General features: G+C 39.2%; 1 protein-coding gene across 6 annotated transcripts in view; it reads right to left on the bottom strand.

The window, feature by feature from the left end:
* The window catches only part of rapgef2b (Rap guanine nucleotide exchange factor 2b), a 108,308-nt gene that overhangs the window by 60,841 nt on the left and 19,508 nt on the right, over nucleotides 1–27,959 (bottom strand). For all 6 annotated transcript variants that reach the window (XM_087846481.1, XM_087846504.1, XM_087846513.1 and 3 more), the window contains exons 2-4: nucleotides 20,134–20,204; nucleotides 16,752–16,808; nucleotides 5,721–5,804 (exon numbers count right to left, since the gene is read on the bottom strand). In XM_087846481.1, coding sequence (XP_087702607.1) covers nucleotides 5,721–5,804; nucleotides 16,752–16,808; nucleotides 20,134–20,204 — 212 coding nt within the window. The remainder of the gene's footprint in view (nucleotides 1–5,720; nucleotides 5,805–16,751; nucleotides 16,809–20,133; nucleotides 20,205–27,959) is intronic.

Below are 27,959 nucleotides of genomic sequence, written 5' to 3'. Positions count from 1 at the left end.
CAGGATGTTGAAAATGAATGCACACAGCACCGTGGAGGAAGGGAAGTAAAATCAGTCTGGGTTTACTAAAGGGTGTTTCAGGGTGGAAGTCCACAGTTCCATGCAGTTACTAGAAACTATGGCTAAAAATAGTTTAGTGTTGAATGCAGAGTACATGTGAAAATAATGATTGTGCATATCCTTGTCTTTAGCCTGTTGTTAACATTTGAAAGTTGCAGATTTGGCACATCTTAAAGGAAAATTCATCCCTGAAACCATTAACAGCTCAGTAGTTGAAAAGCTCTCGAAAAGCTCTTAAAGACACTCGCTTAAAACACAACCATCTCAATAATGGCCCAACCAATAGATGTGTAACATCTGAAAAATGGCAGCTACAAAAAAAAAGTGTTATTCTGTGCAGAGTGATATAGTGGAAGACAACTGTCACAACAGATCACCCGTTCCAAATGTTTTCATCCCATTAAATGGTCATTATCAGTTGTAATCACTTCCATAGATCTCACTAGGAAGCACCATCCTGTGGCTGCTAACAGGCTCGGTAGGCAGTTATCATCCGATCTCATCAGTCATGCACTGAAAGCACATTTTAAATCTGCAATGTAGTCATCACCCTGGTAGCCTGCATGTGGCTAACAATGTGAAAGTGTAGATTTCTAATCAAACCATTATCTTATAACCCGAGCCAAGTAGCTTTGGTATCTTAACCTAAACAGACGGTGTGTAAAAAAGAAATAAGTGGCAACTAAAAATGAAAGTAAACAAGTAAACAGTCAGTTAAACTGAAATGCCTTCCTGTCTCTTTGTCAGGACTTTCTCTGCAATTTTAAAAAGGAAGCAATCCCTAGATTTAATCTCAGCAAGACCAGTCCTCACTACTCAGCCTGCTTGAAGTCAGAGGAAGCAGTCTACCTGGGTGTTAACTTATAATGACCACTCTGTGTTCTGAATTTTGTAAAAAGATGCTAAAAATAGTAACACAATAACACACTAACATTTTGTACATGATGCTCTGCGATAAAATGAGTGCTTTTTGTATAACCGTCTTACATCATGTAAAAACACTATACTGGTAGATACAAGCCAAGTTTTAGCAGATCACCCCCTGAGCACACGCTTGAATTATAAATGCTGCTTTTTCCTCTGTCCTGTTTTTGAGGATGTCCATTGATTGGAAAGTTGGTGGTCTAAAACCTTAGGCCAGAGGATACTGTATCCCAAACTGCCTCAATGCATTATGTGAATTTCTACGATAGAAACACTGAACATAACACAAGCTGCACTCAGTTTAAAGCTGTGGTGGTCACCAAGGCTCAAGTACTCTATAAATGCCAATACTTTTTTTTTTTATGTGAAATATGAGTTACAATTTCTGCAGAATCATAACAAATTATACATGGCTGACTGTCACTTTTAAAACTGACTAAATCACCAGTAGTGCACTTTGGTCACGGTATGCTAAAGTTAGCCTTAGCGTACCGTGACTAAACATGTATCTATTTAGGTGATATTTGATTTTGGGTTTACGGCATACAGTTCCAGCTTCTACAATTAATGACTGAGCCATTCATCTCCCCCCTGGATCAGATGTCACTACAGCTACTGGCAGTAAGAGAGCGAGAGAAGCACTGAGAGAATGATGGAGACGTATCAGGTTTTCAACCTTGCTGCTAGTGTAGATATGAACAGCCATTTCTGGGTAGGGCCTGTCTGAAACCCAATTCCACCACATCTTTAAAAGCTTCAGGAAGTCCCACTGGACTCCATTCAGTTACTCGTGCCACAACCAATTTCCCCTCAGAGCCATTTTACCTTCACCATTTGTCCTCTTTATAGACTAGGTGAGGCAGTGTGTCTTTTCCTACCACCCAGCATTTTGCCCCTATAGGAAACGGTTAATGAGAAAAATCCATGTAAAAGAAAAGAAAAGAAAAGAAAAAAAAAAAACAAATGTTCATAATAAGATGATAAGACAAACAAATGCTTTAATACAGAAACTATGACAGTCACTCTTTCTACCAGGAAAACAGGAAGATTTCAGTTAGGTTTACAGCTTTGCATCACATTAAATGATTGTACAGTTTCTCTAGCACTGTTACAGGAATACAGCCACAACGCCGCTGTCAAGAAAAAGTCTTCTTCTTCTCCTTTTCATTCTTGAACTGAAAATGCAGACTGTCATTCAAAACCTGAGTGAGTTTCATGACCCAGGAGTCCTTGAAACGTTGACTTAGAATGTGCCATTGAATGTGTCATTTTGAAAATGTCTGATTGTCACTGAGGAAATAAGTTCTGCTTCATTTCCCCTAAAACACGTTTTTTTGTTCTTTCTTTTAAATAGAGCCAAGTGGCTTACAATATACTAAGGGGCTAATACAACAATTTCATTAATGAAATTAGTGTATGAATATAAAAAACTACAACAACCAATGACAGTTGGCCATAATTTAATCAGCCAGTGCAATAGTAAAGTACCTTGGTAAATTTAACAATGCATATTTTTCTCTACTTCATTGTTGGCATGAACTGGCTCCTTTTGTATAACTGTTTTCAACACAGTGTATGTGCCGTTTCACTAAGAACCTGTGTTAGTCAGGTAGGTAACTTTATATAATTCATGTTTGTCTAACTCTGGGTCTTGATGTAGGCCCACTATCTGAAACAAATGGTGTCAGCTGCAATCCCTTTAAACCTTTTATTTTGATTGGGTGCCACATCCACAACTGTGTCCCAGAGAAACACATTAAGCCTCAGTCAGGCCTACAGATTGGTTGCTGCCTTCCTGGTAACCACCAGTCATTAGCGAAAGATGTATTTCCTGACTAGTGGTGAGTGGTTGCTGGTGAAGTTGCTGTTGTTGTTGCAAAGAGAAGACTGCATCAAAAACCTCTTTGTCAGCGTTCTGTTGGTTAGTGCAGCGGGCCACAACCCCCGGGCCTCAGACCGGTACCGGTCCATAAGTCGTTTAGTACCGGGCCGGGAGAGTTGAGGCTCAGGTGTGAAATGTATGGTTTTCAGGGTTTTTATCGGTTTTCAGCGTTATTTTGTTATCGTTTTTATCGTTAACTCTGTTTTCCTGGGTCTTTTCACGTGTGTTATGAATAAATCTTCTTTTTTTTTCGGTACCGGTACTAGTTTTATTTTGTTGTATTTATCCGCGACACATTAAAGGCCGGTCTGTGAAAAATGTTGTCGGGCATAAACCGGTCCGTGGCGCAAAAAAGGTTGGGGACCGCTGGGATAGTGGATTGCTGCAGTTACATGGAAGACACTGACTTCCAACAGCAAAACTTGGAAAAAGTGCAAAAAGCAGAAAAGTAGAAGGTTTGCTTTCAGAATTAAAGCGTCACATTACTCCTGCAAAATATCCGTTTCAAAAGCAGCTACTTTTAGTTTGAAGGCTGATGACCACAGCTTGTGATTTCTTAGTTTTACAGTCAGTTGGCGAATAGTCGGAGTGTATTTTTTGTTATTAGATAACAAGTCAACATCATCCAGGCAAACTGTAGAAACTTAGGTACCTGTGGTTGCTAGGAGATTGCTGGCCAGTCTCTAGGACGGTGTGAGTGAGGCCTTACGATATCCATATTTGTATAGAGGAAAGAGAAACCAGCATCTGAAAGTTTTTGTTTAAAGTAGCCTGAGCCTACCTTTGACATGTTTAATATGCTGTTGACCAACAAAACACTAGGGGTCATTCTGCTTTCTCACCGATGGAAATGTTACCCTTGGATTAAACTTGGAAGAGTGTGGAGGGTAAAATGATAAAAGAAGCTCACAGACATTTACCTGCTCTGTTGTTACATAAGCTCAATCAGACATCACAAAGACTTCGTTCTAAGAAGCTCGTCAAGTTTGATCCAACTAATTCAGACTTTTGCATTCTACACACCCAGCATGTCTACAAAAGTCAGCGCTGTGGTGAATGAACAGCTGTATGTTGCGTGCTCAGTACAATGTAATATTCCCATACGACTATTGCCAGATTGCCTTCTTTTCATCTAGTTGCTCACATGAATCTCAACTAGTGGCACTGAAGCACGTTCTCGCAGAAACTAAAACCGCTCAACGTGCAGTTGGTGCTTCATATGCATAATTTAGCACAGAAAACATAAATGTGACAGTCCTGAATAAAGCAGTTGGCTTTATTCTGAACATCTGAGCTAATTATCAACCCCATACAGTCTCCCACAGCACAGCGGATCCACCCTCCACAAGCTCCTTTGCAACATATGCTTAGTAAACACTTTCAGGGCCTTCTTCTCCCCTGTGACTGCGGTCAAGCATTAACTTTAATCTGCCAGTACCTTCAGATCCCCCTTCGGCACACACACACACACACACACACACTCTTTCACCTTCGTAAAACTGAAAAGGTTATATTTAAGAGGAGGCTAGCTTTTTGGCACATATCCGATCAGCTCTTCCGCTTTAAATGCCTCCCACGTTCGTACAAACCCAAAGAACGACCTCAGTGGACTCCCGCTGTACAGCCGGAACAGTTCTGCTCCACGGCCTAAAGTGACGGCCTCGAGATCAGAGTGGCCGTAGGTGTGTTATGCAAGCATAATGGATAAAAAGATCATTGTTTTCAAGACGCCTACAGGGATATCTCATGTAACAGATCCACTTGTGAAATCGCAGCTTTTTAACATTTGAGTCTTGGCTTCAGAGGTGGTGAACACTGCTGTGAGAGGGGAGCATGAGTCTTAAGTCCTCTGAAGGTGCCATAAATAATTATTTTCAAGCCTCACTCAAAAACTAAAATAATATGCAATATGGTTAAATCAGAAAAAGCAGGAATTATCCAAGAGATAGACTAATGAAATGGTTCGTGTTACTTGAGCTTTTCAACTGTGCTAAAATGGTGATGATGATAACGCTTTCTACCCAAGGTTATTGAGCCTACTGTGATACAGGTCGAAAGCTTTAAAAGGACATGACTTATGCTAATCTTTTAATTATGATGAGGAATTCATACAATTTAGTCAAGGTGTCTCTACTTGCAAAGTACAAGTGTTACAGCTACTATAATGTGGTTTTACACAGCTTCAAACCATGCCTATGTATCCTGCGTTTTACCTTATGAAAGCTGGGATAGGCTCTAGCTTCCCCTCTATGTAACCCTTAATTGGATAAGTGTATTAGGAATGGACAGATGTACATTCACCTTTTTGCAGTGTTGGTGATATAGTTTGAGAATTTCAGAGTGTAAAAATGTATTTTAATAAAAACTGTTTACAATTTTTAATGACATGCATTTTATTCTTGACCTAGTCACCTAATGTATTTCTCTTGAACTGCAGAGAAGTCATGTTGATGTCCCAGCAACATTCTTGTACGTGAGAATTAACCAATTTGCAAAGGTAAATGTTAAAATGACCATCTGCATTAAATAACTGATTTAAAAAAAATAAATTAAAATTAAATAGTTATGCCAAAAACATAGGTACAATCTATTTTTGAAACCAAAGAAACTGATAAAGTTACAATTTTCTTTAGTGAAATCACATAACTGCATGCAAACATTTGCTGCTGTGCAACATTTTTACAAGCCAATTTTAATAAAAGTTAACAAGAAGCTGATAAGACAGGAAACAAATCTTGGTGAGAGAGACATTCGTTTCTTCATTTTAAACTGGATTGGAAGGGAAGCGGATGCTTGCATGTTACTGCCAAAAATCACGCCTTCAAACAGCATTCAAAATGGCCGATGATCTTACCTGCTTCTGGGCAGGAACATGGATTCTTTGATGAAAACTGAGCCAGACAACAGGATGTACCAGCAGCTTCCTATGTCATCAGGGCTGAAAGACAGAAAGAGATACATCAGTTCAGAATGTATTAATGGTGATATTTTGACACGAAGCAGCCAAAAATATAACTAAGGTTGATGAACAAAATGAGAATTTTTGTAGATTTGGATAGATGAGCCTATAACTGATGAAAAAAATTATTATTTGCAGGATGCGTAAAACAAACAGGATCCAAAGGGTCAGCAAATCAACATCCTACTGGCATCGTAAGACACCGCCAGGCATCCTAATGCATCACAGCTTTTCTGGTTATCAAAAACAGATTTGCAAGTAAGGTCAAATATTTCATTTGATTTGTTGCTGTGGATAATAAAAAGAAAAAACAATTCTTGACAGAAATTCCCAAAAGGGGTCCCTGCTTAATCTATGCCACTACATGAAAGGGTCACCGTGGGGCATGGATTTCATCATCAGTGGGTGTACAAGGCTCTCTGCAGACTTGTATGCACAACAACTACACTACAAGGCCACCAAAAGCACAAAGATCCTCCAGGTAGACTACAAAGTAGTATAATAAGAACAAGTAGTCATCTGTGGAGTCTGCAGCTATCTTTGTGAATGCCCACAAGGCAGAACACTCCCTGCTTTTACCCTCTACGACAGAAAATTGAAAATGTTTATGTACAAATCAATATATTGATGGAGATTATTTGCTGTGTCAGTTTACTTATCACCATTTTCTGTGCAGGTACTGTGGCTTAATGCATCAGTGATGCAAGACTGCTCGCTGCGCCAAATGATTAATAAAATTACAAAAAAATGTAAAAAAGCGAGAAACTGAAAGGAAGGGAGAGAGAGAACTGTGAATGAACCGAAGACTCATTTCTGTCCCCACACAAACAGGAAAATGGGCCTCTGAAATAAACTCACACTGACCTCTGGATGATGCAGCTGATTGTCATGTCATTTTCCAGCAAAAATGACGGGTAAAAAAAACAACAACACTAAACATCAAGACTGGGCACTTTTTTCAGCTTTAAGGATTGTGTGGCAGTTCATGTGAACCACAGGCCTTATTAAGGAACATCAAAAGACTCCACTGAGGAGAATTTGCCTACAGATAAACAACTCACTAAATATAATTTTCAGAAATCACATTCGGTACGTATGTGTTAATAAACTACGCTGCTATCCTCAGATTTTAAAATTCATCAGTTTTGTCTCTGTAATCATCTCGCTTATCCTTGGGTCTTCACAGATACCGCAGGGATTGCGCTGAGATAATCTCAAAAGGCTGAACCTCTATCAGTGGTACATGCAGGATTATCAAAGACACATACATATTAACCTAATGAGAATGTAAACAAAGAAAGAAAGAACAATAATCAGAAATAATAATAATGCTTGCTTTCATCTATACGCAATCAATTCAATGCAGAGCGCTTCAAGGGGAGTCAACATATATAACTGCTGTGCTGGTGAGATCAAGTATAAGGAAGCAAAATGCTGCTGTACCACCATAAATTGTGAGTTATGTGTTACTGGATTTAATTAAGTATAAGCTTATATCAAAACAGATTATACTGGAGACACTGTGCTGCATTTTTCAGGTAATTACAACAGTGATCAGTGAAACTTTCGACTGCTTTGTAAGTCCTAAAAAAAAAAAAAAGCCATCCCTGACGGCCTTGTCAATCAGACGTGTTGGGAAACGCACCTCTGACAGTAAAGAAGAAGCAAAAATCCAGAGAAGGAAATATTCCCGTCACATGTAACACTGATACCAACCTTCAGCAGTATGGGAAATCTGACATGAATCATGAAGTCCTAGCAGTTACAGGCAAAAATAAACATGCCAGTAAATGGTAAATGGTCTGTATTTGTATAGCGCTTTACTTGGTCCTAAGGACCCCAAAGCGCTTTACACTATACACAATCATCCACCCATTCACACACTGGTGATGGCAAGCTACAGTGTAGCCATAGCCGCCCTGGGGCGTACTGACAGAGGCGAGGCTGCCGGACACTGGCGCCACCGGGCCCTCTGACCACCACCAGTAGGCAACGGGTGAAGTGTCTTACCCAAGGACACAACGACCGAGACTGTCGGAGCCGGGGCTCGAACCGGCTACCTTCCGATTACAACCTTCCAGTACTTGTAAACTGCTGTAATTTATGCTACCATAACTTAATGTCACCATAGCAGTTATGGTTACTTTGTAAGTTAATATCTCTCGGCTGGCCTGGGAACGCCTTAGTGTTCCCCCGGATAAGCTGGAGGAGATGGCTGGGGAGAGGTCTGGCTTCTCTGCGTAGGCTGCTGCCCCCGCGCCCCGGATAAAGCGGAAGAAGATGGATGGATGTTAGTTAATGTTTCCAAATTGAGCTGAAAATTACACAATTTAAAGCTGGTTGAACCCCCCCCCCCCCCCAAAAAAAAAATGCAATTCCAACTATTTATGACTAGTTAAGGTTTTGCATGTTAAGCCATGTAGTGTAGCACTGCATTTAAAGTACAGTTAATGCGTTATATCTGATTAGAAACAAAACTGGAACAAATACGAAATATTATATACATTTTTCCAGCTCTTAGCAGGTGAAATTATGCAAAGAAAGCCCACAGGCTGCTGACAGCAGCTTCACATTTAATGTAGACATCAAAGTTGTTCTAGTTTTTCATCCAATTTACTCCAATAAACTTGATAGGTTTATTGCTGCTTGTGCTAGAAGCCCTACTTGTTCAGTCTTTTTCCTAGCTGGGTTGTCATGAACTTTAACATATTAACTGTGGCCTGTAGAGTGTAAGATCTACCTCTTGCGTTTTGTGCAGTTTATCAAATAACATTTTAAGAAACCTAATAATCCCATATAAGCACAGATTTAAGTGACACTGGAGTTTATGCTTCATTAAAAGGCAAAAAACTTAATTCTCTTTGCTATGAATGCACAAAATGATCTTAACAGCAGGCTAAAATAAATGCTTCTCTATATGACGCCCGCCTCCACCAGTCTGTACTTTGAAACGTCACCGTCTCACAGAAGCTGAACGTCTGCAGAAATCAAATCTTGTACTTGAAGTTTCTCTGGTGTTAATAAGACATCAGCTTGAGTTATTATTTCTGAGCATAAACCTGGTTCAAGTGAGACGTTTTAATTGGCAAGATAATAGAAATTAATAACCAGTCATACATCTGCAAGGTGGGACTGGTTTTTACTAACAGAAAGGTAAAAGATGGGTGCCCTTATTATACATCATCTTCTTCACAGAAACGTATATCCACACCCACCATCACTGTGCTGACTGAGTTTTTTCCCCTTTTAATCAAAGGGAACAAAGTCTTGCCCCTCCTTCCTCCTCTCCACATTTTCCTTGCACAACTAATGAGGCTGCAGACAGCACACCCTACTGACACACAGCAAATTCTCCCTCCACAATCATCCCTTCTCTTTTTTCCCCCTTTTCTCCACTGATCTCCATCTGGTTCCCTGCAGACTCGTTCAGTCCTTTATATGGTTCTTCTTTGCATTTGGATACGACACGAAATGAAATGTTCAATTATTAATTGCTGGCATGTAGGGAGGGAAGCGAGGGAAGCACCTCACACGGCTGAGGAGTAGGAGGAGAAGATACAAGACCAAAAAAGTAGGAGATAGAAGACTCTTATGTGGAGCGACAGCTTGACTGAACTGGGTCATGAGTACTGGAAGCGGTAGTCAAATGCTAAGCATCATCCACCAAAACCCTCACAGGGAAACCTTTAACAGTGGGGGATCTGGTTGATCGCCATGGAGGCAGCAGCAGGGGGAAAATGGGGACAATTTTATGACAAAGACTTTCACAAAATTAGGTTTGACTTTTACAAACTGTTTCATTCAAGAATAATTGCCTTTTGAAAATAGTAAAGGGAATCATAGTTGGCTCTTAGAAAAAATATTTTACAGGCTCAAAAATTCACGGTTTAACTGTTCTGAACATTATGGTTTGGGGGGTTTTCCCGTTTTCCTAGTGTGCTACAGATTTTTTTATAAAAGAGTTACTGAGCCCAAAGTCCACACCAACATTTCAGTAATGACTTCTAAAACGAAGACTGCAGTCACAGTTTCAACAGTCTGCTTCATGTATGGTACAAGTCTAGATTTCAGAGACCATATATAGCGTTGTATAATATGGATTGTCATTATTGCCATTGTCAAGATTTGTGTCTTTTATTAGATGGTCTGACTTTATAACACACATTACAGTCGTCAAAAAAAGTCTTTACATTTCTGCAAGTGTAGTTTTTGACTTTCATTAAATTAACTGCGAATGCAAGTCTTTCTATGCAACAGAATATTGTAAAATAAATACATAAAAGGCCAATTTTCTATATATATTATTGCACATATTATTAAAACACACACACAAACAAACAATCAGGACTTTCAAAACACTAGAAGTGTTTCTACACTCGCATTGAGGGACATATAAGCAACTGACTATTTTAACTTGTCATGCTGCTTTCACCATGGACTCGGGAGACTGGCAGTCTCACAATGTTGTGTTGATGTTTTGAAACAAAGTATTCAAAGTTTTCAACTGTCCAACAAACACAAAATTTAAAAAAAAAAGAAGAAGAAGAAAAAAAAAAGGTCTATTGGTTAATGTCCAGCACTTAAAACTTCTGACCAAACTACTTTTTTTGCATAACTCCAAAATATTTCCTTTCAAGACAGGATATAACAAAAAAAAAAGAAAAAAAGAAAAAAAGAAAAAATCTTATTCTAAAAATAAACATCCATCTGTCATTTTCCTGTCATTAAAAAGCAGCTCTACCAGATACTTAGCAAATGACTAACGTCTCCATGTCACTGCCACACAAGCTGAACAGAATTTACTGGGATGAATAATTATATAAGCTGACTGGTCGCTGGGATGAGTTTTTCAGCTCTTTCTCCCAGAGTTTTCCTTCATCCACCTTCCCATGACGCCGTTTATGAAGGAAAGCAGCTTCACGCTGTCACATGGAACAGGAGCTGCCTGCGAGGGCAACTTTCCGACAGCTGCTCCCTCTGAACCTTAGCCAGGGGTTAAAATATCACAGTCTGTTAAGTGTTCTTCTTTAATATTGTCGGAATATATTGGATAAAATATAATGTTTTCTCCTCGACAGAAATAAGTGGCTTCAGCAAATCATTTTTAAAAACACTAATTAAAACAAAAAAATAATTCATTGATTTACTAAAAAAGAAAAAGCCAACAATTATTTTCAGTCGTCTGTCCTCAGTTCATTATGACAAACATTATCTGCTTTTTTACAATTACTGTCCATTCAAAGTCCCAAGGCAATTTTAATTTGTCCAACCAAAAACAAAACAAAACGCAGAAATTGCACAGGATCAGAAGTTAATGGCTTCAAATATATATATATAATAATATAATGCTTGTTTTTATGGTACTGTAGTTGTGTTAATTTGTGTAGATATTTGCCTACAGGGGGGAGATTTCAACCTAGACTATGTTCACCATTGCAGTTCTCCAAAAAACCTACCAGCGCATAACTCAACTATACCGCTCGAATGCTGCCTGGTTGGCAAGTGGGTCAGAAGGGAGTGACAGCAGTGATGACTTGTAACAGGAGAGGTATCACACACACACACAAAAAACCTGAACTTCAGCTCTTTGCATGTTATAACTCTGCTCTTCTCCACAGTGGCTAAAGGACCGACAACAACACAGCCAAAGTAGCCCATAAACCAGCTGCTCTTTAGTCACTGCCTCTATCAGGCAACCAACGCTCTCTGCAGATAGCTCCCTGTGGTCTGCAATGCACAATGCCCTGCAAATGCATACGGTTGGATTTTTCACTCAGCAGAGGGTCAAAAGTCAAGGGTTTTATTTATAGAGCTGACATGGAAGAGGTTAAAGACCAGCCAGATGATGCTAACCCTCTTCACCAGCCAATGTGCCAGGTCAGCCACCATCGAGGGTTTAGCACTTTAATCTTCAGATGGTAAATCCAGAGAGGTTCAGACTTGCAGGATGCAGGATGCGATGTTTTCATGTGATACCGAATGTGTCTTTATGAGTGTGCAGCCCAAGGCAGTACTTTTTAAAACTATCACCCTTATCATCCAATCGTTACTGCAGGCCTGCCAACAGCCATGCAGGGCCTGCAAAGTTATAAGCGTGGAAGTCATTACAAAGGTCACTTCAGCAGGACTGCATGTTTGCTGAACAGAAAGAAATATACAAATAGACAGCTGGGATTCAGTTCTATGTAAAATGTCCTTTTGAAGCAGTCAACTTTAGCTCCAACTAAAAAATATATAAATAAATAAATAAATCTTGTCTCTCAAATGTCTTGGAAATTATTCTGACATTTGATTAATTGTCACTGTAGACCAATTTTAAATGTGGTTTACATTTTTTTAAAAACTAATTTCTTTACTATTGTAATGCTTTACACTATATGTGGTTTTCTGGGATACAACTTAATATTGATACTATCGAAATTTAATTCCCCCATTAACATTTAGAGCCCTCATTTTGCAACCTATTATTGCCACTGTTATAAACAGATGAGGAGATGAAGAGACTAGTAAGAGCTTGTGTTTTCAGTATAGCAGGCTGATTAAAACCCTGCAGAGAAAGCTCAGTCTGATCCTCTGCTGTTTAATACGCAGCTCTTATAAGGGAGAGCCTTGACCATTTTTTTATAGGTTAATACAGCTTGGCAGGCATATACAAATACATGCAAACACACAGCTGTACACAGACGCAACCAGAAACACTGGCATAAGCGTGCACAGTTGTGCAAATCAAATGAGGCAATTTCCCAAAAACAAAATAGCATGCTGCGTTTCTGTGCTTTAGCTCAGGGGTAAATTAGCACACTACCTGCAGTTATGCTCTCCGCTTTGTTTGTGACCACACCAAGGAGCTAGTGCTGAAAATGACCGTTTCATGTGAAATTTTATCCACATTTTTTTTTCTTCATCATTTAACCCTTTAAGACCTACCATAGAACCAAGTCCGCCAGAGCTTATATTATATTTTTACATGCTGAGGAGCAGTTTTTGGGAGCATTTCAAGTTGCTATACATCAATACAATCATTATAGCCCAGATTTTAATAATATGTCTGCATTAAGTGCATAGTAATTACATAAATTGCAAAAAAGTGCAATAAACTACAAAAAAATTGAAAAATTATTTTTGTTTTTTTAACATATATTTCTAGTTAGAGAAATTTAAGAGGCTTATCCCTCAAAACTGTAAATACAAAAAAGTTGCACAAAATAGTTTCCCACCACAGGAAATTTATTTTGAGTGTCTTCATAGTTTTATTTTTGAAATACACCAATTTTTATATACTGCAGGAAAAACGAAAATAAATATTATAATGCAAATTTGCAAAAACGCAGCATATGCATCAAAATAAACTATTTCCAGCAGTGCAATATGAGTCCTAAGCATCCCAGAAACGACTCAGAAAGTCATAAAGTCAAACATAACTTTTAAAAACACCAGTATAGGCTCATGAGGCCCTGATGGTAAAAAACTACATTTCCGCAAAAATGACATCACTTCCGGTTTCGGGCAGGTCATGGCGGACGTGCTGCAAGTGCTTTTTATGCAGTTTTTGCAAAGTTATATGTGGAAGGAAACTGTGACCGAGGACAAGCCGATGGCATTAGATGTAAGTACAACTCCTCCGATTTCATATGAAAAAAATTATTGCGCTAGCTTACGTGGTTGCAGAGCTACCGGGCTTTAAAAATAGTTACGCAAAACAGAGCGTGCCCGCTCTGACCGGCTTTAAAGGGTTAAAGATGTTTGACAACACTGAAACCCTAGAGAAAGACAGCAGCTCGAGAGCTTCTTTCCCAGTTCAGTGAGAAAATACTGTATTAATGTACTTTAAAGGTCCTATCTGACAACATTCAGTAGACTTTAAAATCCTTTCACAGTGTTTATTTGGTGGTTGTTTGTTTCAGAAGTTTCCTCATCCACAGCTTTCAAGCATCAAATAAGAAGGTCTGATTTGTGGACCTTTATTTTTAATTTGCCAGGTATGGATATTCGGGGTTGATTCAATCAAAGAGCAAACTTTAAACAAAACCTCGATCTTTTGCCAGTGTAGGTAAGTAGCCTTGGTACTAACACACTAGTGAAAGTAAACACATTCAGTAAATGAGGACACAAATTTTGTAATTTATGTCACCACCACTTAAAGTGCCTACTCATACTCAACTGCAGATTTATGTTATGTTAACAGTTTTAACATAGCCTCACAACCAACAAAGCACATAACAGTACAGTTACCTGCAAAGGCCTACACAAAGACAAAAGTAAGGAATCAAAATGTACAAGACATTTCATTTTCAGCAACACTTCAAACTATTTTAGACCATTTATTGCTATTTAAATAGCATTAGCACTACTGCAACCTCTATACTGTCAGTCCAGTCAGAATGTGTTAACCACACATTACTAGTAATAATAATAATTTGGTTTTTCTGAAGCAATAAAAAGCAGTCAGGTTTAACATTTATTAATGATGACTTTGCAAACAGTTACTGTAAGAGGCTATGATGACATTAAAAATACATTTTAACAAATTAAAAGTGAACGAGCTAATTAACTGCTTATGTCAATATCAAGTTACATATATTATACTTAGGCTACGTCCACACTAGCCTGGATAAATTTGAAAGTTGCGTTTTCATCGTTTTCAGTCCTTTTCACAGAGTTGTGCGTCCACATTGAAACGGCCGAAAACGTCCCAGTGCTGCGCATGCGTGAAACGCAAGACGATTCGACCTGCCTCATTTCTGTCTGCCGTTTATTTACTTTCCAGCTCTTTGAAACGTCGCGGCAAAATGTTGAGGAAAAGCACAGAGTTTTTTAAATGGACTAACGATGAGGTGGCGTTGTTGCTGCGAGTAACACAAAAGTACAAAGTTGCAAAAGCGATTGAGAGTTAAAGAATTTGAAGGAAAGTTATCTGGAGCATGTACAGACTGATATTAATCTTTAACAGGGCAGTCAAAATAGAGAGCAAAAAAAAAAAACAACTGCTGTAAAATGCCCTCCGCTATCTTTGTTTAATTGGTCACATGACTGCATCACATGACTAAAAGGCATCATCCTTTTTGAAAGTCTGCGTTTTTGTGTGTCCACACTGTGACGGGACAGCTGCGTTTTGAAATGTATGAGTTTTCGAGAGCGTTTTTAAAACGCTGCATTTTTTTCCTTGAGGAAAGCGCCGTCTCAGTGTGGACGGGAGGTCAAAACTGAGCAGAAAGGAAGAAAATCACTGCTAGGAACATGCCAAAGCATAGGTGTCAAACTCTGGCCCGTGGGCCAAATTTGGCCCGCAGCCTAATTACATTTGGCCCGCAAAGCCATACCAAATTACTATTAGAGCTGGCCTACTGGTATTATACAGCTAATATATATATATTGTTTAGTATTAAGCTTTGCTTGTTCCATATTCAGTTTTCCAGCAAAACTTATTTGAGTCCATAAGAAAAGATTCAGTCTTATATCTGGAGGAAGATTTTTTTTTTTTCAATAAATATTAATGTTAGCCCGCGACTTTGTTCCAGTTTTGAATTTTGGCCCACTGTGTATTTGAGTTTGACACCCCTGTGCCAAAGCAACAGGTGGCGATATATTACTAACCGTGTAGAAATGTTGGCTAATCAGAAGTCTAGAAGCCTCGGTGGGAAAAAGTAAACAAAGCTGGGGCATAGAAGCAGAACCGAGTCGTATGTGTGGAGGGACAGTAACTGTGTGTTTATATGTAAGCATTTAAACACTGCAGAGAGAACAATTAACAGTAACAGTATTGTAGAAATTCATTTCACCGAAACAATAACGTGGCGCACAGTGTGACGTCAAAAAAGGCGCACACCTTTGACGCTGCGTTTTCTCCGTTTTCCTCGTCCACACGTAAATGCAAAAACTGAGTTTTCAAAAATATCCTCCCTGGCCGGAGTTTTTAAAAATCTCAGTTTTCAGTGACCGAAAACGCCGTTTACGTGTGGACGAAAGGTGCAAACGCATAGAAAAATCTGTGTTTTTAAAATACCCGGGTACGTGTGGACGTAGCCTCAGTGTTTCTGAGCGTGTGCACAGTAAGTGGTGTGGGGCACCTAAAGGAATCTTGCTGAAGCTGGACTGTACTGTGGCCACCATTCAGTCTGCATTTCTATTGTTTAATCAGCTCCCCCACTGCCAAGTGGGCTTCTAATGAGGTGTTGACTCTTCCACACCATCCACCAACACACACAAACACATACACACACACACACACACACACGGGGGATACGAAGGCAGGAAAAGGGATGTTGTCCCCTCTGTAGCCCCCCGAGACACTGACAGAGTTAATTAACTGTCTTAATTCTCACTCTGGGTGTTTGGAAGACTTAGATACGTGACAGCAGTCAAACACTGTGTGTGTTTTGTGCTTACCACAGTTGTGCCAGCTTTTTCAAAATGGATCCAACACACACACACACACGCGCTCTCTGAAAGCTGTCAATGCAGCTCTCTGATCACATTAACCCTCCAAACAGATAGCTCACAGGAGGAAGCATGTAAGCATCACCACTAGTGCCTTGCTGGCTCTCTCCAAACTGAAGAAAATGCTTTTAAGAGCTATTCCAGCTTTCGTTGACAATTTAGATCAGTCACTTATTGAATCGCACTGAAATATGACTGGATATCATGTCTATGTTCACTATCCTTCAGTTGTGCTATAGAGTGATCTGCCTCATACTGCTTTTGCACTTTAATGACATTTATTTTTATTAAGTCACCGGGGTCACTCTTCTATATGCAGTCAGCTTGTTTTCTTCCCATCAACACCGATTTGTATCCTGAAGCAAAGGGTGCTTTGATTACAAAGAACTGAAAATACTGTTACATTGTCTACCCATCGTTTTTTTTGCTTTGTTCATGCGGCTCTGGACAAATATTATGAACACCCAAGCAGACAGAAACAGTACTTACTAGTATAGCACTTCATTGGCCTCGTGTCTCTCATAACGCACCGTCTCACACATGATCCTGCAGAGAGAGAGAGAGAGAGGAAACAGAGGGAAGAAAGAATCACAGTTAGGCCTCATATTTGTGTTTGAGTGAATTTATGATCAAATGTTATGTTATTATAAATCTATAACTAGCAAATTTCTGCATATCCTAGAGTCACCTTTAGCAACAGTCACTGTCAGAAAACCTGCTGCTGATTATAATTAAAATTTAGAGTGCTGGGAGTTATAAAGAGTTGCAAGGTTGTCCATGTTAACCGGTTCACAGCGTATGGTTCTGGTTGTTGCAGTGCATTATGGTCTATCGAGGCTTTTGCTGATAGGTGAAGTGACTTGTTTTTGCCTCATTATTTTCTAATTTTTCTTGGTTAAATTACACTTGGTATATAACTGGTATGACAAATCTTTTCTAGGCAGATCCACAACATAAAGACTACAGTCCTTGTTCCTTATAAAATATGGTGAGCTTTATCCTCAAATTAATGTTGTTCGTGTGTAATTTACGCTGAGTAGGCTAACCACTTTATTACATTAATGCAGTAAGGTGAACTAGTAAACATCATCATAGCTACATGTGGCTGTCTTCTTGTTTGATGGCAGGTACTCCCTTCACCCTGGCCAAAAAGGCTAAAATGACCAAAGAAAAAGTGGAAAACAGCTAAACATGAGAGGTTTTTGGACAAAGTTTGTGTTTTTTCCATTGATTAAGAACTGCTTCTAGCCCAGAGTGATACCATATATGCCCCATAGCTGCAGAAAAGGCTAACATTGTTATCTTTTTACAAAAAAAACAGCTGAACATGAGAGGTCTTTGGACCAATTTTGTGTTTTCCATTCTTTAAGCACCGGTTTGAGCACCGTTTAAGTGAGGTGAAGTGAGTTGTTTTTGCCTCATTTTCTAATTTTTCTTGGTTAAATTACACTTGGTATATAACTGGTATGACAAATCTTCTTTTCTAGGCAGATCTACAACATAAAGACTACAGTCCTTGTTCCTTATAAAATATGGTGAGCTTTATCCTCAAACTGCAGAGAAACATTTGTTTATGTCAGGGCATTAAATTTGCTGAAAATTAAGGCTTTAAAAATCTTGTTTTTTATTTGGGTAACTTTATGGTATTTTAACGTATTGATCACCAATTACATAACTGTTACTTTTAAACTTAATTCAATAAAATATTTACATTTGCATCTGGAAGATTCCTTTTTAAAGAGGTAAGTTTTACGCATCTACCTTTAAGCTAAGCCACTGCAGTGATTTACTTTCTTACTTAACAAAAGCAGAGTGAGTATGTATTGGTATGTCCTCTAAAATAAAGCACACAATGACTTTGTGGTCCTACTGCACCACTGGTTAAATGGTCTTTTTTTCTCGATTTTTACCCAGTTGTACTTTTACACATTTATTTATTAATTTTTTTAACAGTGTCAAACATGATCTGTGGTTGCATGTCTTATGCACGATTTATAGTCCAAGTGGATGTCTGTAGCAAATATGAAGGAATTCCCTGAAGGAATTCCTGATATATCCAGCTTCTGGGCCTGGGAAGAACAGACAGTCTGGCATTCTTGTTGCCTGTACAGAGGCAAAAAAATATATTTGATAATATTATAATCTGTAAACATAACTCTGCCCTTAAAAATCCAGCCTCACAGCTTCTTGTATTCTTTTTGTGCAGTAAGTTCTTTTATAACTTTATATATATTTCATTTTTTATGTTCTAAATTCTGGAATCGAAACATTTTCACTTCAAGTCCATTCATGTCAGGCTTTCCCCAGATGCCTGTATAGAGAAGACAAACGCTCTTCAACATTACATGCAAACAACTGTAGTAAACAGTAACTGATCAAAACACAAACGCTTTCAAAAACAGCTGCGGGTGGACAGCATGTTGTAGCCTCTTTACACAAAGACCTAAAAACAATCCCAGCTCAAGAAAAACAAGTTACTGTGAAAAAGGATCACAGAAGAAAAACAACACATTCCTCCCAAAATGTTCAGACAACAGAAGTATAATATAATCCCATCGTTAGTGGGATGTCTGGCTGGGAGCTTTTTTCTTCTTCTTTTTTTTTTAAAGTTACTGAAACTGAAGTTGGCAAAAGGGGTTGGTCTGTGGGACTACGGGGACATTCCTTTTCTGTATGATCCAAAACAAGGAGGAGGGAGAGGGGTTAGTGCTGGAGGCCTCTGAGGGGTCACGCAGTGGAATGTTCTAGCTCGCGGGTCATGCACCGCCACATTGTTCCCTTGCTAGTATAATCCACATGTATGCACACGAGGCATGCTGGGAACAGACTTCTGACATGCAGTGTTTGGAAAGTGTGTGCCAGGCAGAGAAGATGGAGGAGCCAAAGGCAAACTGACGCATGAATAGCAGAGCAGGGAGGGTTCATTACTTCAAGGTTTCAGCAGAGAGTACGGCCTCACGGGGACCCGGTCGGGTATAGGTACAGATTATTAGGGGGAAACTGCAACAATGACTTCGCTTTAGTCCTTTAGTCAGTTTACAGTTTAGTTATAGCAGATATTTTAGATGCTGGCTAAAGTTTCAAACAGAGATTTATACAACTGGGAAGAGAAAAAATTACTTCTGCAGCTTTGGAAGCTGGGCAGGGATAAGTGGTATTGAGGCTGGTAATAATCAAGATTTAAGAGTCTGATGGCAGGTATCGTTTATTTTTATCTGGAGGAGAAAAGTCCTTTTATTTGTCCTCTTGAGAAAACAGAGGAGCCAAAATGGCTCATTTCAGCTGGTGCACCAACTCAAACCATCGAGATCCATCATAAAATAAGCTGTATGTCAAAAACTGAAAATAAGAAAAGCAGGTCAACTTTAAAGAAATATTACAAAATACATTCTTGACTGAAATGAGAAGCTCACTAAAATGTAGTGATATTTATGTCCATTTGTTAAAAAGCCAGTTAATATATGAAGAATGAACATGTGTTATTCTGTGTTATGAAGAAAGACTCAAAGGTCCAGAAGTACTTAAAACTGGATAATAAATATGCTGGTTTAAGATGCTAGAGACCGACCATATATTATAGTAATAACTGCACTTGGATGCTTATTGTAAATTATAGTTATTAATTTAAAATAAATTCCAATAAGTGTGCTGTTGGAGGGTGCGCTGGCTCCTGGATTACAAAAAAATAGAAGTAGCTTAATAGCATACAGCATAGCTAGTGGTTCAATGTTAATTTTCCACCCTTGACAACAATGCAGCATACACTGAGGAGTTGTCACCACGCATTCATTTGAATTTTAAATTCCTGCAATGGGAATATCAAGCTTCAGGAAATGTTAATCAAGTACAGGGGAGGTGTGCAGAGACTCACCTCAACTGGTGCTCTCGCAGGTTGGATAAGGCCTCCATCCCATGGAGATAAGAGTAGACGATCTCCAGGTCCTGAAAAAGAAGAACATACATGTTTTAGCTTATTGATCAGAGAAGTGATCGATAGAAAATTAACTGGCAGTAGCCACACCAAACAAACAGTTTCTACTCATAGTTCCACTAACTTCAACTCTAAGTTGACCAGGGTTTGGACCAGCGCTCAGATAAAATGACTTAATGTCTCTTTGCACTCTGGAAGTTGATTAATTACAATTTAGTGTGAAATGCATGAAAATGTGAAATAATGTGAAAATAAAATGGTAGTTGCAGCTCTAGCTCAAAGCGATGGCACAAAAGGGTCGTTCATCTTCGTCATCGGTTCATTCAGCCATCCTTTTCCTAATTAACCCCCCCCCCCCCCCCCCCCCACCCCCCACTTCCTATTTTCCATTTTGTCTGTAAAATATTACAAAATTATGAGAAATGCTCAAAACTGTATCCAAAAGTGACAGTCAATGTCTGTTATATCAAGAAAATTATCCAGAAGTCAAAGAAACTTTTACTGTATAAAACACAGAAAACCAAAAAATTATTGAAACAATGGAACATGTAAATTATTGATTTCCTTCTTTAACAAAGGCTTTAAAAGCTCAGGCCACACTGATTGCTTAAAAAGAAGCCCTTATTCAATATTCAAATCAACCAACCGCAACATTACTTATTTTTTTAATTCAATAAAATTGAAACAGATTGAGATACAACAAAATTATTGACCATTATTCACTTTCAAGTTGAAACTTCAAGGTAAATTCAGACCTTTTTAAGGAAAGTAAGACAAAAATTGCATTGTTTGGCTACGTTTAAGAACATTATTGTTGTGTAAATTGGCTAGTGAGGCTAGCAAAGCCTCCTTTGTCATCCTCATCCACAGGATTCCTCTCAGTATATTACAAGCCTGGCAGGCCACAGGACAAATCGTCATAGCTGCTTTTGCACACATAAAGAACATGAAAAGGGGATTTTTGATCTGTAAAGCACAGCCTCAATGATGCACAATCTAAAATGTATACAGAGGGACAAAACAACAGCATTGTGTGCTGGAAAAATCTCACAGTGGTGAGACTAAAGACATTTGAGACTCATCCAAAATGAATTTGAATTTTCTAAGGCCTTTTATTAGTAAATGCATACTTTGAGACATTTTAAGACTTTTTTTAAGAGCCCATAGACACTCTATTAAAATGCTGATCATTGATGCTGCAGCAGACAAACAGGGTACTTGAATGGCAGACAACATTTCACACGGGCGGTGACATTGACTTGCATAAGCGAACACTGGAATAGAAAGCAATAAAGCACCTCACATAGGAAAAAAAATGATAAAAAGAGCTCCACTGAATAACTATAAACTCCCAATTCAATTACTTCATTAATTGACCCAGTGACTGACTCTCAGATTGTCTGGCATGAGTCCAAGCCAGAGGTGAAACAAAGTGGCCCTCACTGAGAGCTGGCAGGCTGCACAGCTACTCCACTGTCTACTGGCACACACTGGGGCACGGACTGTGTGTGCGTTTGTGGTGCATTGCTGGTCGAAGCCACTGGGAAGCCTTTGTCGGCGGCAACTGGAGGTGGATACGCCAATAGCAGAGTGACGGGGTAACAGAGAGCCTGTGTTAAGACCCGGCCAGACACACAAACACGCGCATGAAGCGACACAGAATGGACACCCTGTGTCTGGGTTATGTTTCTGAGAGCAACAACGATCAGCTTATTGAAAATTTTATGAAATGCTGGTCACAAATGCTGAATGACACAGTTTGTGCTGAATTGGTGTCACAAAATGTGTCAGCAGAGGAGGAGGGGAGTGTCAGAGGAGCCTCAGTGTTACAAGCCTTTGTATAAACATTTTTTTTTGTTTCAAGTGAGTAATTTTAGCATTTTTATCATCAAAACTATAAGCAAAATATAGAAACTAGAGTAGTTTGGCCCAAAGCTGGGGTACTAGGTAGAGTTAAGTCGGAGCAAAAATTTACAAAAATAAAAAAAAATTAAAAATAAAATTAAAAAAGGTATAGGAATAAAAAACAAAAAAAACATCCATCCATCTTCTTCCGTTTATCCGGGGCCAGCAGCCTAAGCAAAGAAGCCCAGACCTCCCTATCCCTAGCCACCTCTCCTCAAGCTTCTCTGGGGGAACACAGCCGTATGGGAGGGGCTTGGATGGGGCCGTGGAAAAAAGAAAAAAAAACACAAAAAAACACAAAAACAAAACGTAAGTAAGTAAGTAAACTCTAAAAAGGAAAAAGCAAAATGAGCCAAAATGTTTTGCTTTTTAATCCATTTATTAAGTTTCAAGTTAAGCAGCTAAAAGTTAAAAGATCCAACTCTCAGCTAAGAGAAAGTGAGGTTAAGCCTGCAATCTTTACTTACAGTGATTCCCGAGGGCTGTCAATAAATATTCAGGCTTTCATGAAAAACCACATATATATCAAGTCAGCCCCAAACTGTTTTTAAAACTTGGGTTTGGTCTTCATAAAACAGACAAACAGAAACTCGATTTACCCCGAGGGTTGCCTAGCCCTATTACATCACACTGTGATATCCCCACTAACCAAATCCTTATGTTCACTGTGTCTGTGGTCAGAAACACAATGAACAGGAGTCATGGTCCAACCAGCATAATGATCAGACGTCTACTGCCACCTACTGGCTGGAAGGAGAACTACAACTTTGATTCACCAGGTTCACCGAGGGCACAAAGGTACACCCTCATTCAAATAACACAAATCCGCACTTACTTAGTTACTGAAGATAATAAAAGTATTTTCTGAATTTGGCCTAAACCAAAACTAATTTTTATGAAAAAATAATTCAAATCTTCCCAAACTGCAAATCCTTGTCAGCCAAACTCATCCTACGTGCTACCTGCACACCACAAAAGCAGCAACACTAAAGATATTTCTTTACATTACGTTAAAGAAAACTCTAGTTTTCTTATACAGCCTTTTGTTGCAAATTCTGTAACATTGGGTGTGTGCATGACCTTCTGACACATTAGGTCATTATATTTATAATGCATGTTGGTGGCTTTGCAATGGTAAAAGCACAAACCCCGCAACAGCATCATGAGGAACCACAAATACCTCCAAGCAGTAACTTGGTTGCATTGTTTGCATTATTATCTTGGTTTGGGGAACATTTAGCATATACTGGGTTAATAAAAAATAAAATACTAATAATAACTGCTCTAACTAAGCATAGACACAGAATTCAAACCAAAAGACACCACTAGATGGCAGGGTTGCAGGGTTTTCTTAAACCTCCTTTTCACAGTGACATAACCGTGAATAAAACAGCGCCACTGAAACACAGCCTAGCAGAAAGAAATATGCAGAACCATCAATTGTGGCTTCAGTCTCAAATATTTTAGATTGACCGTATGGAAAGAATGTAATGGACCCCATCTTTTCCACTCCCCGAGCCTTACATTTTCCGGTTGGATTTTCTTTCTAATACTGGTCTCTATTTACATGGAGCCAAACACGATCACCACAAAGTACACAGGAAAACGATAAATGAAAGTTTCAGAGCGTGGACCATGGCATCAAATTCAAACCAAACGGTGCTTTTTAATAAAATTCATTTGTTTTATTTCACTATTTGAAGCCTTTGCACAGACTTTTAAAAGCTGATTTTATTATCACTCTTTCTCCTAGATTCAAAATCAAAACGAAGGCCCTTTGATACAACTTTCATCATTTAGGTGATGCTTGCTTCATGCTCTTTTACTGCTCTGTTGATCCTTCGTCTCAGCCACTCTCTCCTCGAACAGAGACAGGAAGGAAAGAGCAGTGGGCAGCAGAAACTAGGACATGCTGATGAAGGCTGCATCTAGCCAAAAATTCTCCTCATTGTTTGTCTAAAGACAAAGCTTGTTCATTTTTTTTTTTTTTTTTTTTTTAAAAAAGAAAAGAAAAGAAACTCAAAAACTTCTGGCAGCTCAAACTCCCAGGCTGCACCCAGTGACGCCATCTAATCCCTCCCCCTTCCTTTTCAAAACTAATCCTTCCAAGAACACAGGTGGCCCCCACAGGAGGAAAAACATACCAAGATGCTGTTTGTGCTCTATAAAGCCCCGAGGATGCTTCAAAGCTGTTTGTGCAAAACTAGCCAGGACGTTCCTCACATACTATTTACATACTGCCACTGAACCTCTTTGTGAAGTCCCTCAGTTATTTCCCTGACGCAACACAATATGTCATCACTCTACAGAGTCATTTGTAAGACAGATGGTAGCAGTGCAATGCAGTAAGACGAGTGGAGGCATTTCCTCTCCAGGATACAAATTAAACAATAGCAGGCCTTGTCTTCCTAGTTTTAGGCTTGCAAACACACACACACCCCCACACCCACACCAAGCAGCTTCCATTTTCCGCCCCTTATGTAAGGCCCCAGAGGGAAAGGGTGCACTGTCGGGCCTGTTGCCAGCCTGTTGAGTGGCAAAGCATTCAGTGTGCAGAGGGAGGTCAAGGAAGTTGTGATGTTTTTCCTGCCTTATTTTCACTGAGGTTTCCCATAACCTGAAACAACTGGAGGTTGCAGTAAAAACAAATGCAATACGTTAGGAAAAAGATAATTCCGAGAAACGGCAGCATCGGTGACCTGAGGGGTAAAAGAATTGTTTTGCTGCATAACACACATGACACGAGGGACGGGAAAGCAAAACACTATTTATTTTAGACCTAAAACTCTTGAAAACTGTGCATAGCACGAGACGGTAGTGCGTGCAGCGTTTCCTTGATATCGACCTCGTGTCTTTGGCAACAACAGTCGAGACGTCATTTATTTATTTTTTGTTAATCAACAAGTTAATTAAAGGACTAATTTATGCGCTTGCAAGTCTGACAGAACAAATTCCTTTCTGACAGGTTTTACCACATCAGGTACCGTCTCGTGACCTCATCGTGAAGGAATGAGCTCATTCCTCCGTCAGACTGAAAGAGCAGGCATGTCACTGGTGCTTTTTGTTCTCAAAAACAAAGATGCTTCAATTCATTAAAATGATATGATAGGTGCAGAATGGACAAAAGAAGCACCCATTACATTTTAACATGATCTGGGTAACTCCATATAAATAAATAAATAAATAAAAATCAGTACATTGACCTCGGTGAAAGATGTTCTCGGGTATTTTAGTGACCAAGCTGTCAAATGTGATTAAGTGATTAATACTACAATTTAAATATCTTTTGGATTGCCTCGAACAGCTCTGCATCCTAAACGACAGTTAGGGAAAACCTCCACCTTTCTTATCTCTTAACGCCACAGTGTCTGTTCAGCACACAGGAAGCTCTCCTTTGGTCAGGCCCTTTCACTGTGACAAAAATGCCCAGTCCATTTATTCAACTGGCTCTGGCTGAGTGCAGATAGCAGACCTCTGCATTCATCTATCACCCACTGCAGAGAAACATCAAAGAAAGGGGCTGAAACATTTCAAAAACAATGAGACACTGCGGGAGAGGTAAACAGAAGAGGCTCTGGTAGGGAAGCAAAGGACATTTCTGATGCCCGAGTATCCTGATGGATGTTCAGATAGTTTTTTTTTTAAACAGATTCATGTTTATGTAGAACCCGTTTTTTCAAGTTAACAGCAAGTGTCCTTCTTAAAAGGGGAACCTAGTCTTTCCAGATTCATATTCTTGAGAAGCATTGCATGATTTCATGATGACAGTTTTATCCTTAGTTATCTTATACTTGGTGCTGCCCTTTGTTACTTCTTTTAAGGTGACACTTTTCTGACTATCTAACCACCCTAGATGAAGCTTAGAAGGGCAGCTCATTTCTCTCAAAGCAATGGATTTCACACAGCTGCATGATATCAGAGTTTTGGTTATAAACACAAACACATGCAGATGATTCAAACTTTCAAACTCTATGGATAGAAGCATTCGTTATAACAGGATAAAAAAAATCTGGTTATATGTGTCAACAGAGTGAGCAAACTGTGTTTGCAAATAGCAAACTATGTTGATATATTGTAAACAAGTGACCGATTAAATGTTGTAAACCCATAAAACCAGACGCACGATTGCTTGTTCAGTGCTTCGCTGAGTCGCCCAGCACAGTAAATCAATAGAGTCGCCTTTGTTAACATTTACATCTTCAAGCTGTCGCTTTTAGTGCCCGCAAGCACTCGTCTTCACTGCCCGACAAGAAAAATGTTTTGCATTGATCCTCAGTTTATTTTGTTTTTATGCTTTTGTTCTGTGATATGTTGTTTAAATACAAAAAAAGTTGAGAGAACTGAGATTTCTGAAACTGAAATGTGGAGCAATACAAACTACAAAAAAAATTCGATTCATGTACCCTGGCATTCTGAGGATAGCTTTCAGGTACCACAGCATATTTCTGCTATTTACCTGTGGGGCAAAACCCTGCTTGCACTTGCATATCTGACAGTCAGGAACATGCCGTCTTCCTCAACTTTCAGCATCGTTTCCGTGTTAATCTTTCCCCCTGTTACACAAATAGCAGATGGAGCAAGCATCTATTCTACTCTGATTCGTTTTTATTATTTGGTATCGGAGGATTACCGTTTTTTGATTAATCAGTTAATCTTTTACCAAGCCAAATATCCAAAATAAAACCACAAGCTGTTCTCGAATCGTGACACATGAATTGTGTTTTCTGTGATGCCAAGTTGAATGTAAATCAATATCAACCAGAAAGGAAGCAAATCCTCATATCTGAAAATATTTTTTGTCATTTTCTAACCCTGTAATTAAAGTAACCTACCATCTTACCTAAATTTAAGTAAAAGTACACTGATTAAGCACCTTTATAATCAACCAACTTGTGAAAATGCCAAACAGGTATGTTTTTGTTTAGTTTCTTCTTAGCCAGTGTCTTAGCTCTTGTTATCAAGCCAATGTACAGAGAAACAGAGGCGCAGTGAGTGTGAGAGAAATGGCCACCTGCTGTGGAGCATATGTACTTTTGTCAGCACTGCCAGGCAACTTGTAAAGAACATGTCTGAATAAGTTTTCACAGTGACTAACATCTCACTGGCAAGCTGTGGAATTTGGCAACTCCTGATCTTTCATTCTGTCCTGGGTGGTGGTTTCGAGGAGCAACCCGTGCTCCGAGTACAAATCGAGCTGTACGAGCACACCGACATCTTAATTACGGTTGCGATTAGTCGCCATAATCGATGATGTCGACCATAAAAATTCATCGACGTGGAATTTTATTGTCGATGCGTCATATGCTAAACCGATGTAAATGTGTTTTTCACTTACCAAGAAAGAAAACTTTCCCTGGAAAGTGCTGACAAAGTGTGTGAAATGTCACAAGAATCTGAATGTGAGATTTTAAATAATGCAACTTCAGACCATCAAGACTGCAGTTTTAAATGTGCAGGCGACGAGCTGCAGCTCTGTTCTCTCTCATTATGCTATCCCTGTCTAAGATGCTTACCATCTTGATCCCTGGCAGCCAGAGAAGCAAAGGCTGTCCTAATCACAGCACTTTGCGCAGGGAGGATTTGTTGTTGCTCTGTTTCAGAAAATAGCTGCAAAAAGCACAAATTAATCCCCCACGACTTGGGAAAGAGGACGACCTAGTTTTATAACAATCGCTCATTTGTCACCACGGGCTGAGCTTCTCTCTCCATACCTTCACCCTGTGAACTTTACTGCGACCGCTTCAAGGTTGGAAGCAGACAACAAAGATTTAGTATGCAAAAAAAGCCCATCGGGGTTGGATACCATAATGACGACGCAGGAATGCAACTCGTGACTGTTCGAACTGTGATACAACTTTTTT

Source organism: Neolamprologus brichardi, chromosome 2, assembly GCF_056152115.1.
Source record: "Neolamprologus brichardi isolate AB-2024 chromosome 2, ASM5615211v1, whole genome shotgun sequence".
NCBI lineage: Eukaryota > Metazoa > Chordata > Actinopteri > Cichliformes > Cichlidae > Neolamprologus > Neolamprologus brichardi.
The sequence above is the reverse complement of the archived record's forward strand: the minus strand, read 5'-3'. Positions and strand labels throughout refer to the sequence as shown.